General features: G+C 38.2%; 1 protein-coding gene across 1 annotated transcript in view; it reads left to right on the top strand.

Moving 5' to 3' along the window:
• The window catches only part of LOC149300678 (succinyl-CoA:glutarate CoA-transferase-like), a 292,551-nt gene extending 280,475 nt beyond the window's left edge, over positions 1-12,076 (top strand). Inside the window, exon 14 of the mRNA XM_089484747.1 lies at positions 11,913-12,076. Within this exon, the coding sequence (XP_089340873.1) occupies positions 11,913-12,076 (164 nt within the window). The remainder of the gene's footprint in view (positions 1-11,912) is intronic.
• The last annotated feature ends 4,885 nt before the right edge of the window (positions 12,077-16,961 follow it).

Raw genomic sequence — 16,961 nt, 5'->3', positions numbered from 1 at the left:
GCAGATTAAAAATGCTATCTCCTCTCAGGCCAGTATAGCTACATCAATTTTCCTTACTAAATGCAACTAGCAAATAACTCAATAAGTCTATCAATTTGATCTCCCCACAGGCATGAAGATTGCTCTATCTATCGATCTATCTATCTATCTATTAGACTTGGTCGCCGGCCAACTCTTCGTGTTCGTCTTCGTGGGGGAAAAAATCTTTGTATTCCACGAATATTTGCCCGTTCCTGTGTTCGGTTCGGGCAAATATTCGTGTACATTCTTCGTGTTCGTTTTTTTTTTGCAGTTTTTTTGTAGAAGGGGTTAATACGGCAGCAGCCTTGGCGCCAGCATTTTAAAGGTCCATACGAACAACTCTATTGGTCGCCGGCAGAGTTGCTCGCACAGACTTTTAAAATCCTGGTGCCGCAATTGGCCGAGGGAGACCACTGGTCTCCCTGCTCCAAGAGTTAAACCATACAAACGACCAATAGAGTCGCTTGCACAGTCCTTTAACTCCTGACGGGGAACTTGGCCTGTCTCCCCGCTCCAAGAGTTAAAGGTTTTTGACTCCTGACTGCGAACCTACGGATTTCCGCTCCCGTTATCTCCGCAGCATCGCAGGCCCTTTAACTCCTGACGGTGAATCTACGGATTTTTGCTCCCGTTAACCCCTGCGATGCTGGGTAGATAAGATAGGCTACATGGGGAAGGGACCAGGGAGATAAGTAACTGAAGACGAACACGAAGATTCTTTGTGTTGTGTGTCTTCGTCTTTGGGTACGTTTTGCCACCGCTATGTTCATATGTTCAGTATTCGGGCTGAAGAACGAAAACGCACCCTTCGTGTTTTATATATATATAAAATACATATGACTAAATTAAAGAATATGGGCAAACAAACTGCAAGTGAATGTGCAAATGTTTTGCAATAGAAACCTCTTCTTATGGGAAGTGTTTTCTTGAGTTAATTAATGCAATGTATAATACAAAAAAGCTATATAACTTTCCAAGCAGAACACTTAGCCTGAAATGAAGAGTAGATAATGGGATTCTTTCCAAATAGATGCATAAGAAATGTGCAATACCAAGCAAATAAAAGTAAAAGGATTTATTTGTAAGTAAACTGAAAACATATTTGGAAAGTACCATCACCCATATGTTTCCACATTATAATCAGATGTCTCCATGGTTATGTGTAAATCTAATCCTTGGGCTAGTTTAGCAAAATTATTTTATAAGGGATGTTGGGTTTTTGTTCATAAATATTTACAAAAAAATAAAAATAGCTCACAAGCGTTTGTCAAGAAGGCTGTTTGCCAAAACAGTGTGTCATGTTTCATTAACCTATTAGTGCCAGGGGGAGCACATTCACTCAATTTACTAAATTGTAAGAGCTAGTGAGTTATCCAAAAAATGTGAGACAAAAGTCCAACTCGCAAATTCACTAAAGCCAGCTCACATTAGCATTTGCAGAAAATCATTCTTAAGCTACAGCAGAGATGAGTCTATATCAGGGAATTTGCAGATTCGTTAACCTGTGACTTGGAAATGCGAATTGAGACTTCTAACTCACAATGCCCCCCACTTCCCTCGCCACATGTATTTTGCCCAATATACCCCACTCAACCCCATCCCTTCATTAGTTGCTTACCTTTTAAGGGCCTATTTAGCAATGATCCGCACAGCTAGAGATATTCATTTTTAGCCCAAGGAAAGGAGCGCCCCCCAAAAAAATAAGGGGAAAAAGCCACAAAATTAAAGACATTTTGCCCAGTGGTGACAGATTGAAAAATAGGTAGTTGAGATCATGCCTATTTGAATGTAAGCATTCGGAGAGGCAGAAAGTTAGCAATTCCAGGGAAAATGCGTGTTTTGGCATGCAACGCCCATCGTCTACAATTGAACTTATGTATATGGTAGCTGTTTGCTCTTGGCTGGGTTGTGTCAGTTGGTGTGGAGGCTGTACACAAGGTTGTATCAGCATCAGTGTAGCATTTGGTGGAAGGATTGCACCAGAAGCTTTGGGGGAGAGGGGACAATTTTTGCTGTGGCTGTTTTGACTGAGGACATCAGTCAGTGGAGGGTGTATGGCTAGATTTCAAAGAAATGTGAGCAACGTAGGACATTAGTTGGCAGAGGGTCCAAAATGCAGAAGCAAAATTATTTGTCTGGAAACAAATGAGACAAAACCAAAACAAAAAATGATCCGAATAGTTTTCGGTTACAGTACACGTCTAATATACATATTTATTGCGTCAGCTGCCCCCAGTGCTTGGAATCTGCATTCCATCCTCCATAGACTTGAATGTTCTTCGTGGACTACAAGTGTGCAGATAGACTTTATTATTATTATACTTTTTATTATTATTGTACTTTTTATTATAATTGTTGTATTGTGCATGCTATCACCTGAATATTGTCAAAATTCAAGCTATTTTGGGAGTGTTTGGGCACACAGCATCAGTGGGTTTAACCCTTTACTCTACTGACCACTCGGTATCTTAGTTAATAGAACCCCGTAGGCAATATTTGTCAAATCAAACATGGGAGAATTCTGGGCCAAAATGCAAACCATGGAGCAGTTGCCATTGGAAATAATACCTCTAGACTGTAAGCTCGTTTGAGCAGGGCCCTCCTCACCTGTTGTCTCTGTTAGTCAATTTGTTATGTTACATACTACTTGTTATGTCCTGTCTACCCATTGTACAGCGCTACGGAATTTGATGGTGCTATATAAAACAATAAATAATAATATAAATAATAATAATACCTGTCCTTATTGCGGTACATTTGTTTTCTTGTAGAATTACTCCTGCTGTCTGGAAATGTATACTATAAGCAAACAATAATTTTAATTACTTTTATGCCATCACTTTAACTTAATAAAGAACAATAAGGAACAGACCCATACAAAGATCTATGACACACAAAAGAAATAAACAGAAGTTCTGACTGCAAATGCAAAACAGTTGGTGTAACTTGTTTGTCTAATGTTTCATTTGTTTGTCCAACCTTTCACTTTCCCCAAGGCCTGCATTTTACAGTTCAATACATAAAATAAACCTATGCAATAACCTTTACAGATTATAATAAGCAACATACATGTATTAAACAAAACAAAAAAGTGATCTTAACATCAATTCCTGGAGACCTGTATGAATATTCATCCACATAAGGTTATCTCTTGGGTTATCTCTTGGGTGTGAAGAAATATATTTTATAATGCTGTTTCTACCACTGTTCTCTGATTCTGTGAGGTTTAACATTTCAATATTTACAAAAAGCACAACCTATAGGTGGTTTTAATAAATTAACCTATGTATGCTAAAAGCTGTGACAGTACCCTTTTAAAATATATCAGGGATGAACAAAACCCATGTGATTCACATTTTGATGGTACTCACGCAAGAGGATATCAAATGATTTTAGCTCACTTCATCCCATTACAGTATGGTTAACATGTTTAAACATTTCTGAATATGTGTAATCTGAGTAATATGCAAAGAGAATTTGATAATCATTCAGCAGGAACCTAGTATGACATAATCATTTGGTCTGGATCGCTCAGTCCAGCATCAAGGACATTTCTATTATATGAAGTGATGGGTGGGAAAGATGAAGACATCCCATAGGCAGATGTTTTCCTCAGCTGTTTTTAGGTGACAAAAAAAAATAGGAAACAATTAACATCTTGGCAATAATATAACAAGAAATTCTGGTGCACAATGGCGAAAGCAGAGCAATCAGCCGGATTACTGAATCTCACTTTTTTTCTACTTTTTACATACTAGGTTTAGTTTGCGTGTCAAGAAATATGATCTGTGTTTGTTTGTTTGTTGCTTTGCCATTAGGCCATCCCTTCTGTGAATGTATGGGGTGTATCGTAGGTCTGTTGGTTACAGAGCGTCTTTGTCGAGTCATCTCAAGAAATGTTTGTTTACCATTAAAACTGCTGCATGAAGAGCTCCACTTAATTTCTAAAATAAGAATGCCTACAATGCTAGATTGATTTCTTTTCACAGCACAAGCTTGAAAAGCATCAGAAAGTTTTTTTAATAGCTGAATGGGTTTGCTTTGGTAACGTGAACACTAAACGTCAGTTTAAAATAGAATTTCTTAATCATTTATATAGTTTTACAACTATGTTCCAAGCATTTAATTGGTTGTTCACAGTGATCTCCTTCTTTCTTCTGGCACCATATTAACGTTTAGATGTGTGTGTTTAGTAAGATATCTTACTTGATTTATTTATTCAGCAAAACAAAAAACTCTGTAAAAGTGATGTATGATGAATTAATGATCTGAAATATGTTTTTGAACATCTTGAATGTTTGGAGATTTAATTAGCTTTGAAAATACATTTTGGGGGTGACAAGTGGTCTTCCAGTATCACCCAATTCCACTCAAATCACTATTTGGAGCTACTTGGAGTATATAAAAAGCTCCCGCGTAATGAGTTGCTATTTTAGAGTCCTCTGCAATCTGGTGAGTGTTTTCTCAAGCATAATTTTTTGAATTGTTATTTTTTAATTTAGCTTGACCTGTACGCTTGGGACAAATATAAGAGCTCAGAAATGTCTTAACTTTTTACAGGTTGCACTCTTTAAGGATGATTATTGCTGTCCATCTTCCTAACACCCAAAAGGTGCATTGGAAGGAACCCTTACATTTGTGTGGGACATTGGGTAGGCACTATTTACTGCATTTTTTTCATATTCAACACTTACAGGAGATAGAATGTAGGGTGGATTTGGTTACGGGTGTTTTTTGCACCTATACTGTGACTAGCCCTCCCTGTATCTTACTGGGCACAAGGTGGACACAGTATGTCCTCTGTGTCTCAAAGGGTATTTTCTTATAGTTTAATCCCACAGCATCCAAATGAACACAGGACAAATGATGTTAGGGTCTTTTGTCCTAAAGAAGGGAGAAACAGACTCTCCCTCTCATTTGCAGTTTCTGCAATGCTGCCAGATATAATGTTATATATATTTTTGAGCTCTACTTCACAGATATGCTGGAGGATATCTTACAGGTGCACTTTACTCGGCAATACAGAGACCATGATGGTGAAGGAGGGAGAAGTAAGTGGTGTGGTGCCCTCCTAAATCCCTGGCCCTGGGCCCAGGGTTGAAGCTACGCTTGCCTCTGCAAGGGCAGTCTTGTTCAAAGTGTAGGACCCACTCTAATTAAGTTTGCACTTGCCTGCAACTCACAAAATGTAAAGTCACTCACAATTACTCGCAAGAGATTAGTAAATATATAGGTTGCTTTGCATGTGTTAACGTGTAAGGGCATGTAACCTCAGGCCAATCAAATTGATACTTAACTGGAATAACCACTTAAACAGACCCCAAAGTGTGTTTTATTCATTGACTAATGCTCCCAAATAGCTACAAGACAAGTGGGGGTAAAGATGAAATCTCACACTATGATATTTGTCCATTAAGCATCATAGATGGCAGACTGGACTGAACTTAACAGCACAAGACTTTCCATTCTGTTTCATTTTATGCCAGCTATGTGGGATATATGGAACACTGGCATTTTATTACAACAATTTTTAGAACAATGTCCTGCCTATACGCCCCAAGATCGAGATCAATATAAAGTTGCTTGATTAATGATAGTTCCTCAACTGTGTTTCCATCTGCTGTTAACTGTCCTGGTTGCTTTTCATGAACAAAAACAGGAATAGGATAGGGTTGCTCCTTAAATGTGCTTTACACTGAAAAACAAATTCTCCTCTCTTTCTTGGTTTCTTGAGGATACTAAAGAAATACAAGTAGAAACATAATGTAAATTTTCCATAAACATACCTTTTTCTGACACATCAACATAAAGAATGTCTAGCTACAAGCAGTTACACTGGGGGATTACTTTAGTTACTGATACTGATGGGGCACATTTTTTAATTAGAAGGGGGTCTACCTAGGCGCCATGGTGCCACTGGTTTACTAGAAAGCAGATGTGGTTATTTTGCTCATTAGACTGAAAATTATAGACCCTCTTAAAATCCAGAAGATAATCTACTGGTGAGGTATTAACAGAAAACTTTCAAGAATATGTTTTCCTCTAAAATATTATCAATGTAATAGAAAATGTCAGAATAATTTACCTCCTTTACATGAAACATAGACCAGTGTGTCATAGTGATGATTATCTTTTTAGATTATGCAAAAGCCTTTGATATAATACCACACAAGACTTTACTGTATACATTAAATACTGAAGCCTACAAGGAAACATTTTTATTTGAATAGATAACTGGATCAAAGATATAAAACAGTACATTTGTGAAAACGTAAAATACTTAAAGCAGAACACCCACCAATTTTTTTATTACTTGTATCAGATTAAGCATACATATGTTTCTTTTTTTTCTTGTTTCTAGTCTTATATTTTTGTTTTGACTCATTTTATTAAACATGAACGAGTGAAAACATGCTTTGCAATGATGCAAAATAACAGCTCAGAAAAAAGTACATGTTATAGGCATGTCATTAAAATGATGCAAGTTGTGCACCACTTACAGAGAGCACTACCAGTCCTAGTTTTAGTTTTTTCCATAACATAATATTTTGAGGCAGCTGCATATTGGCCTTTTGCTTGTGTTCTGTTACATTAGCCTGATCTGCTAGACAAACACACCAACTCCTTATCATACTATTGTACCCATGGAAAACAACAGCTGAGACTTAATTCCCAGCACACTCTGACACTCTGGCTAATGAAAGTCTATGGATGAACGGACTTCATTATCATTGCCATAAAGAATCAGCTCAGTGTGTCGTTTCAGCAGAGAAAGTCCACCCAAATATCACATGACTGATAATAATAGCAGCCTTTTGGTCTTGGAACAAAATTAGATAAAACTAGATTTTTGTTAATGCTAACCTACATTACTATATACAGTCGTTTTATGCCTTAGTGAACAGACTCATCTGACCTCTTGTCTTACACAATCATTAATGTTTACACACACACATACACATCCATGCTCACACATACACAATCATACTCACACACAAACACTTACACATCCATGCTCCCACACACTTACACATTCATGTTCACACACACTTACACATACACATCCATGCTCACAGACAGCTACACATGCATATTTATGCTCACACACATACACATCCATGCTCACACACAAACACTTACACATTTTTGCTCACATACACTTACACATACACATCCAGGCTCACACAGTCACACACAAACATGGTTATACACAAACACATTCTCATTCTAATGTGCATACAGTCATACAAAAATACTGCCTCCTTTATCCTCTCCCTCCTTCCCTCACCCCCTTACCTCACCTGCAGGTTCTTTCACTGCTAGCATGTGTCCAAGCAACCGAGGGACACGTTCCTGCCTTCCGGGGCTGCTCTAAAATTGTTCACAAAGGACAGGTCGGACCAGCCCTTTGTAAACAATTTTGGAACAACCCTATGTGACCCCTGATGAGTGGCATCTGAGGCTGACTGCCACCCTATGTACACCACTACATCAGCTAAGTGACTGCCGTTCCCTTTCACCCACCCTGTTCTTCAGCCAGGTTAGGGTTGTTTAATGTGCTATTATGTTGTAATATGATGTTGATCTTTGGCATCCCTCTCCTGTGTTGGCATTTTTCATTTTGGTGGGTCCCTTTGCCAGCGCAAATCCAAGGACAATAGAATGTTTTGCCCATAGTGGGTTTGGGGATGTGACTCTAGCACTCTTGGTCAAGCGTTAGAAAAGAGCTGCTTGTCGGGCTTAGTGCTGAACAGCTGGCAGGTTGTTTATGTAGTTGTGGATTTCCGTATGTACCGCTGACTTGGGGAATAGATGTTTAAAAATTGATATGTTAATAAAGCTGTGGTGTCCATTGTCTTTATTGGGCGGTCCAGACGGGTGTGAGGTTGGGATATGGTTATGCTATGGGTCTAAACAGTCATGGAATACCATGTAAATAAAAACATTAAATATAAAATATAGCAGCTGCTAGCAAGAACCAGTTATTTGCTAAAATGCTACAGAGTTTTCCATGACCTCCACTATTTAATTTTAAACAAAGAGGCTGCCAGGGGTAAATGATTCCATATGTGACTGTGGGTCATCTGCAATCAAATTTGTATTTAAAAATATTAAAGCTCTGTATTGTCCAAGCAAGAAGGTATGATAACTACTACAAGTACTATAATTATGTACTTGACTTCTAAACTACCATCACTGTTCTAAACTTTTCCAGAACCACCTTAAGGCTACGTTGCATGATTAATATGCACTTAGTTACAGCTGCATTGATCAGTTCACCCAGCTCAAATCATATAGTCTGCATGTTACGCTGGAATAATAACTGTGTGAGATAGTGTGTGAAATATAAGAAAACTATAAAGAGTGAATTACTGAAAACTTGGATTGATGGAGTGTAATTCCTAATGTCTTCTTATCTTATCAGTAAGTAAAAAAAAAGCAAGGTAGCATTGAACAAATATGGCAGTTTTCTAGATCTTTATCCTTAGAAATTGGCCTGACAGTAGGGCCATTTGTAGCCAGGGGAGGGCTGGCACCCTAAGGCCTGGGGGACAAGTCTAGTCAAGTGGCCATTGTGCCACCAAAGCGGCTGCGAGCGACATTGAAAGCGGCCGCCGTGCGGCAGTCACTCCACCGGAGCCTAATGAAATTAAAGCGGCCGGCGAGCACGCACCGCGCCGCCCAATAGCCGTGCCTCAGCTCTTCATCCCACCCCTTTTAAGACGTGGGACGAAGAGCTGAGGAATGGCCATTGGGCCTTGCACGACGCAAGGGCGTACCTAGAGTATTTGGCACCTGTGGCAGATCCTGTATGTGGCACCCCCCCACACACACACACTTTAAAACTGCATAGTTTCTATGGTTAGGCAAACATTGACAGGGGTACAGCATAACTGCTATCATTATATACTGAGGCACACATTGACGGTGGTACAGCATAACTGCTAACATTATATACTTAGGGATTATGCTGTACCACCGTCAATGTGTGCCTATACTTTAAGCCAGACACTGATAATACTGCAGTACAACCCCTATCACTATATACTAAGCCAAACATTGATGTGGTGTAGGCCTAACACTTCAGTGACTGGCTTAGTAGATAGTAGGGATGCACCTAAATGAAAATTCTGGATTCATTTGGCCAAAACCGAAAAAAACCCAAAACTTTTAAAATACTTTATTAAAAGTAACACACCAAAATTAGACAAAAAAAAATCAATAACAATATTAATATATATATATATATATACATATATATACATGTATATGATTAACAGCAATCACAATCCTATCATGCCCAGGTTCTAGCATGAACTGGCTGACTTAGCATGATAGGCGTGTGATTGCTGTTTGCAATCATATATATATATTAATACTGTTATTGAATTTTTCTGTCCAATTTTGGTATGTAATTTACTTTTAATAAAAGTGTTGTTAACACACCACAGTAGGACAAAAAAAAATTGATAACAGCAATCACACTCCTATCATGCCTAGACAGCCTCCCTATGCCATGCTATCCATGCAATCTCAAACCCTCATTCACAAACATTCATCATAAACTATAGCATAACACCCATCACTCTCACACACTTACTAATATTTTCCTACCTTTCCTCTGGCACTGTCACTTTTCTTCCTCCTCTTCATTCTTCCTCTTCTTCCTCTTCTGTGTCCTGTCCTTCCGGTGCAGAGCGCGCGGAAGACGGTGGGCGTGGCTTCAGTGTTGTGCGCCGGGATTTGACATCAAGTCCCGACGCACAGCCACAGTTGCCGCGCGCATCGTTTTTGGAGGACAGTCCCGGTGGCAGCCACTTAGTTTTTAACTTTGCGGCTGCCATGAATGTTCGTCTGCCGGCCACCCGGCCAGCCCGCCGGCCCGGATTCAGGGCGGCCTGGGGGGCAATTGCCCCCCGGCCCAGCACGCCCTTGTTTCTAGCGGTGGTCCAGATGTTCACAAATGTTCTATAAGTGATTGCTAGACAATGTGCTGTATATATATATATGTGTGTCTTCGGGCTGCCAGTATTCCTAACAGTTGAGATTAATTAATGTATTAAAATTAGCAGCTATGCTCACAAATAAAACCAGCCGATTGCAATTGTGATTTAATGAAAGGGATTTAAGCAAGGATGGGCCTCAGGGGTTCCTTAAAAATCTCTGACTTAGTTTAGACCCTTCCATAGTGCAAGTAGCAGACAGAATTTCACCAATTGCAGCCCGTCATTTTCTACCGTGTTATAATCCCTCTAGAAAATTCAGATTACCTTTACTGTTATGTAAACTTTTAGAGGCTATGATGCAAATAAAACAGCTGAGATATCTTTGTGAATATCAACATTTTTGATCTTCTTTGGTTTTGTACAAAACATGAACCTTTTAATGTACTAAGGTAGTCCTGGTTAAGCTACTGTAACCCGCCAATAACATACCCCCTACATTTAAATCAATTTAAATACCCCCTACATTTAAATCACATCCCAAATACACCTGTTTTGGGGATGTGGCAAGAGGTTTGAAAGGCTGGGGTCATCATGAAACTTGCAGGGTCAAAAGAACAGGAGGGCCAGGATAGATGGGAGCTGCAGCAGCACAGTCCTCCATTGATTCTACAGCTCCCTTGACCAAAATTCAGGACTTTTCCCACAAAAAAACGAGACTGTTGGGGAGTAAAGAACAGCAGGACAATACTTATAATTCTGATTAGTCTGAAACAGATCTCTTGTAAATTGTATAAAATTCCAAACTATTTAAATTGTATTTTCTCGTTTTTAAAGCAATTACACTTTTCTCTTCTTTTTAGGTTGTGACTAAAGTTCAAAAGAGTCCCCTAAAAATTAAATATTTAACAACAACTACATCCAAATTAAACCCTCGAGATTTTTTTTTATTACAAACACTCTTACATGTTTTTTTTTTCCATTGCATTAACAGCATTTGTGACTTACAATGGGGTTCTCTCTAACAAAGATTTTTTTATGCCACAGTATGACTGTAAAACATATTTCACAAAAACCACAGCGACTTTCCTTATGTTCCTGCTTTGCTGTCTAGGTTTCCTTACAAAGGTGCCCTCTGTTTATCAGACAGCATTACGCCACAAAAACAACACATTCAGTATGTTGTTGAATTGAGGCAAATATGTGTAAAACTTGATTTACACCCTTTGCTTAATAAAGATACAGATAGTAGTTAAATTATTACAATTGTAAATATATTTACAAAATCTGACCCGTTACAGTTTTGTGTGTGTACTGAATGGAAAACCGTACTGTATAGAACACATCCAAGTACATATTCAGCGGACCTGTCATGCTATAATCTAGGACTCTCTGAATTACGTTATTGTCTGAGTACTTTATGGACAAACAGTACCATTAAACTTTGAAGAATAATATGATTTTGGACTTCGTAAAACGCAAACCACAGAATTGTTTCCATGAAAATGCTTTTTAGGTGATTAGATCCTTTGCCCGGCTGCTTGGTTTGGCAGTGTATTCAAATGCCACATCTAAACCTTTGAGCGTGTTCCAAATAGCCTCAAAACCAAAGTGCAAAAGAATCCCAGATAAATTATCAAACAAGCAATGAACTGTTTGACAATTTATGCTACAAGCACAATCTTCTCTCTCTTGAATTTAATAGCTTGTATTACTATGCATCTATTTACCGTTATCCATCTATCTATCTATCTATCTATCTATCATCTATCTATCTATTTATCAATCTATATTTTATATATTTTTCTATCATCTACTTATGCCACTGTTGCACCCTCAGTAATATGTATAGTTTTGTCACTGTATTTTAGTGGAAAACCAAACTGTTAGGTAATGCTCTCTTTAATTAATTACGCCTAGTAAAGAAATTTCTCTCTATTTTCTCAGGTCCTGCTGTACGATTTAATAAATTCGATGTGGCTAATCCAGTACCACCTCCTGTCATAGGGCAGCACACTGTTGAAATTTTGAAGAACAATTTGGGCTACGAGGAAGATTACATCACCGAACTAATCAAAGCAAAAGTAATTGCTCAAAATGTGGTCCAGTAACGAAATATTTAAGAGGAACTGTGATTGTCTCAATGTTACCACAAATCAATGGCTGTCGACCAATTATTGTTTAAGGTGATTTGCCACTTAAAAAAAACCTCACAGTACACTTTTTTATTTATTTTTTTAAGTTTTGCAATCAAGAACCATACTAATTCAAAATAATAAACAGAATACAAGTTTTAGGGTTTTTTTAAGATTTCAGAGTACAAGTGACAGTTTTTTGAGATTTTAACCAGTTGGTTTGCAGCTCTTTCTTTTTAACCAATTTACATCTGTTAAATAAATAAATAATAAATAAATAAAGTTTTACCTCAAAACCGTATTGTGAGACAGACATGCCATGTATAGAATGTCTTTTTACTTCAGTCATTAGTCAGGAATGCTTGTCATCTTTATAAAGCTACCACAAAAAAAAAAAAAGAAAATGGACCAAATCTCATTTGTAGCCATGATTTATAATGTTTATATTGTTGCAACCACACAATATTTTGTGATTTTTGTTAACTTACATTAGTAAATTGCATCAAAAAATGTTTGTGAAGCTCGACTTATTTTGGTGAAATTCATTTCATTTAACTTGATCTTGGCTGATACATGACAGCTTACTCTTTAACATGAATGGTTTAATCAATAAAAAATATCATCCAGTGGTAAATATGTGATTGTTTTATGTGTTGTGTTTAAAGAAGGTAACTTCATTATTGTAGTTTATATTGTATTGTATATGTCGCATGATTTCACAAAATTACATGCACATGGGAAATCTATATAACTTCTTCATTGGACAGGAATAAGTGCATAAATAAACATAAAAACACTTTTAGGCAAGCAGAATATTGCCATTAAGGTCCAGTGTAATATGTAACTAAAACATGATTAATATATAAAAAGGTAATGAGCACAATGCAAAGGACACATGTTCATTATATGTGCTTTTCCACCTATTCGGATTAATTTAACCTTTTTGAAATTATAGACAGCATACGAAATGTAATTGCTACTACTCCTTAATGCCCAGACCCTTCCTACAAAAAAACCTCTTTAAATAAAGTACGATTTTGCCTCATTCTTGTTAAATTTATATCTCTCATGTACTCTTATTCAATGCAGCTGACTAGGCGCTCAAAATTGTGGTGGGTATGAGTGTCTTATCTGGGCTGGGGGGGTTAAAAAATGTCAAGGGGGGTCACCTTTGTTTTAGGAGATGTGGTTGGAGGTGAAGGTAGGGAGCTGGGCTTTACTATGATGTTTATGTTAAGCATTTTATAACTAGTGGTGTAACTAAGCAATCCGTTAATAAGAAGAATAATGCATTTTATTTACATAATAGTATTTATAAATTAAGTTTCTGATGTTTCTATACACATTTTTGTAACTTTTAGGGCTGGAGAACACTGTGATACCAGGAAAAGTCACAGCATTGTATGAAAGAGGGGCAGAGGGGTTTGGATCCCAAAGAGGGACCCCTACTGAGCCTGTTTAAAGACAGAACTTGCGTATTACATACAAGCATTGCTTGGGGTGGGCCTGAACCTCTAGTGTTTTTCTAGGCAACCTCAGATGGTTCTCTGAGGCGCTAGTGTACTTCAGTCCTGAGTCTCTGGAGCTTCCAACTGCCTGCTCCTTTAGCCCCCTTTAGGGCAGCTCCAGAGACGGAGAGCAAGCAGCACTGAAGACTGAGGCCTGTGCATGGTTGGGAGGGAGATCTGTGAGATGTGGAGAGGATAGGACTCTAAAGTGAGTGAACCAGTGAGTAAGACAATGTATGTTTATCCATGTATGTGTAAGTTATTAGAGCAAGTATGTGTAAGTGGTGTTAGAGAGAGTTTATGTGTAAGTGTATGTTACAGTGAGAGTGTGTGCACATGTGTGTTAGTGTATGGTGTTAGTCTGGGTTTGTATGTCTAAGTGTATGGTGTTAGAGTAAGTGGATGCTGTGACGGATCGTCCTGTGCCCCAGACTGGACACATCCGCCCGTCAGCTCCTTCCCTCTCCCAGTAAGCGGACACGCTGTGGCTGTCCGAAGAAAGCAGTCACAGACCAGCACTTCCCTCAATCATGAGACAGGACTTCATGCTTTGAGGTTAAAAACAGAACCCTCTTTATTACAAACACACAGAATTTATATACAATCTTCATTCACTGTGCACCGAACCCAACCCCCAATCCTATCAGCCACATCCCATCACCAATCCCATCAGCCACATCCCCTCACAAATCCCATCAGTATACAGGGGATGTATCAGGTGAGGGGATTAAGGGATACAATGGGTTCCCCCACCTGTGTTATCCCCCCTGTAGTGCGGGTGCCGTCTGGGCAGACAGGGCTGTGCTGGCTGATTAAGAGCCCCAGCCAGATTATGGGATCGTCTCTTTGAAGGCTGGAGCTGCAGCCACATTCAAACAGGGTACACATAAATATAATAATAATAATAACAGTAAAGATCAGACATGGTTCTTCACAGATGCATTAGTTTATAGTGTTACAGAACATGTATGTGTATGTTTATGGAGTTAGAGTGAGTGTGTGTTAGAGTATGTGTGTGTTACTGTATGGTGTTAGTATATGTAAGCGTATGGTGTTTGTGGTGTGCTACTGTATGGTGTTAGCGTGAGCATATGTGTGTGTGAGTGTATGATAAATAATAGAAACAGTACACCTAAGGAAGGTAGAAGCAGGTGGTTACTGTCCTTGTTTATGCCCCTGGGTGGCAACCCACTGCATACACTACAAGGTGTTTTATAACATCAGACAATTTCTACGTTGCAAATGCTTGTCAGGGAGGGAAGTTATAATAAAAAAGTTACTTCATATATTTGCATCACAGTAACGGATTATGGGACGTTCTGTATTTTTATTTTTCTATATAACATGGAGTATATATATACAATGGAATCATATATTTATTATTTGTTGTGATATAGATTGATAAGCTAGATGTCAAGTTTGGTGATTTATTATAAACAGCTGTATACATTTTCCAGTACATAACTCCTTTTAATTTGTAGAATAAACTGTTAAATTGACAGTACAATGCCTGTTTTGGAACACTAAGATCCATTATCTAGTTTTGTTGTGTAAATATTTGCTTTACATTGTGTTGCTATAGCAATTTTCGATGACACCATAAAATTGAGCAATGCCTTAACATTTTATTGACTGTTAAAGGCGAATATAGGTCCAGAGTTAATGACTTAAGTCGTGAATGAATCGCTTTGCACTTAAAGCTAGCAGCAGTCTGCATGGCACCAGCTATAGCCTAATTCATAATTAAAATAGAAACGACAAAGAAAAAGGCCTTTCTAACAAGCCTCTCCAATTAAAGCACTCATACATACACACATGTATTATTTATATTATTTTTATATGTCAGTTTATTTGCTAATTACAAAGTCTGGCATTGCCACTAAGTAAGCTGCTGTGATCCCTGATAACCCACAGACCGACCATAATGGGAGAAGCATAAGTATGTGAATTTGTGAATTAGATGTATTTAAAAAAAATTATAATTAAAAAAAAATAAAAAAAATATATATATATACAAATATATATATATATATATATATATATACTGTATCTATATATATATATATATATATATATATATATATATTTGTGTGTAAAATGGAAGGAGAAATATTAACCTTCTATACACAGGATTTGCATGATTACTTATCCCACTTAGGTTATCTCTCTTCTATTGTTTTGTTAGGGTTTGGCAAGGAGATTATATCATATCAGCAAACTAATTAATATGCTAGTCTCCAGTTTTAACATAAAGTGCATTCCCTTAAAAGTAGGAGTTGTCAAAAGAGTTGCGGTTTCAACTCATGAACTACAGTTGTGTGGAAAAGAAAGTGTACTTCCTTTGAATTCTATGGTTTTAGATATGTTCCTTAGCAGGTCTAAAAATGAAGGGAAATGCAACCTCAGATGAACAACAACATATGACATATTACATCATGTCATGACTTATCAACAAAAATAAAGCCAAAATTGAGAAGCCACCTTATGATTCAATAGCTTGTAAAACCACCTTTAGCAGCAATAACTTGGAAGTAATCAGTTTCTGTATGACTATCAGTCTCTTACAGAGTTGTGGAGGAATTTTGGCCCACTCTTCTTTACAACATTGCTTCAGTTTATTGAGGTATTGTGCATTTGTTTATGCACAGCTCTCTTAAGGTCCCACCGCTGGGATCGGGTTAAGGTCTGGACTTTGATTGGGCCATTGGATTCGGGAGATGTTTCTCAGGTAGAGGCGGCAGGATTTGGTGAGGGACTGGATGTGAGGGATGAAGGAGAGTGCAGAGTCAAGGGTGACACCAAGGCAGCGAACCTGGTCTGTTGGTTGGATAGTGGAGTTGTCAACAGTAATAGAGATATCAGGAAAAGTGGACAGAGCAGATGGGGGGATTACCATGAGTTCGGTCTTAGAGATGTTGCGCTTTAGGTAACGGGATGCCATCCATGATGCAATTCCTGATACAAGAGAGGGGGAAAGGTCAGGAGCAGAAATATAGATTAGGGTGTCATCTGCATATAGATGATACTGGAAACCAAAGGAAGAAATAAGGTGTTTGAGGGAAGAAGTGTAGATGGAGAATAGCAGAGGCCCAAGAACTGAGCCTTGAGGAACACCAATAGATAGCGGTAGGGGAGAGGAGCAAGTTCCAGTAAATGAGACACTAAAAGTACGGTTAGAGCATGCCATGAGCATGGAGGATTTGTAGAAGGAGGGGGTGAACGACTGTGTCAAAGGCTGCTGAGAGGTCCAAGAGAATAACCAGTGAGAATTGGCCTTTCATTTTAGCTGCGAGGAGGTCATTAGTAATTTTAGTGAGTGAAGTCTCTGTTGAATGCCATGGAAAGAAACCAGA

The sequence above is a fragment of the Sceloporus occidentalis genome, unplaced genomic scaffold (assembly GCF_023333645.1).
Source record: "Sceloporus occidentalis isolate IW3139 unplaced genomic scaffold, rSceOcc1.0.p SCAF_23, whole genome shotgun sequence".
Taxonomy (NCBI): Eukaryota; Metazoa; Chordata; class Lepidosauria; order Squamata; family Phrynosomatidae; genus Sceloporus; species Sceloporus occidentalis.
Note: the sequence above shows the minus strand (reverse complement) of the source record. Positions and strands in the feature narration are given on the sequence as shown.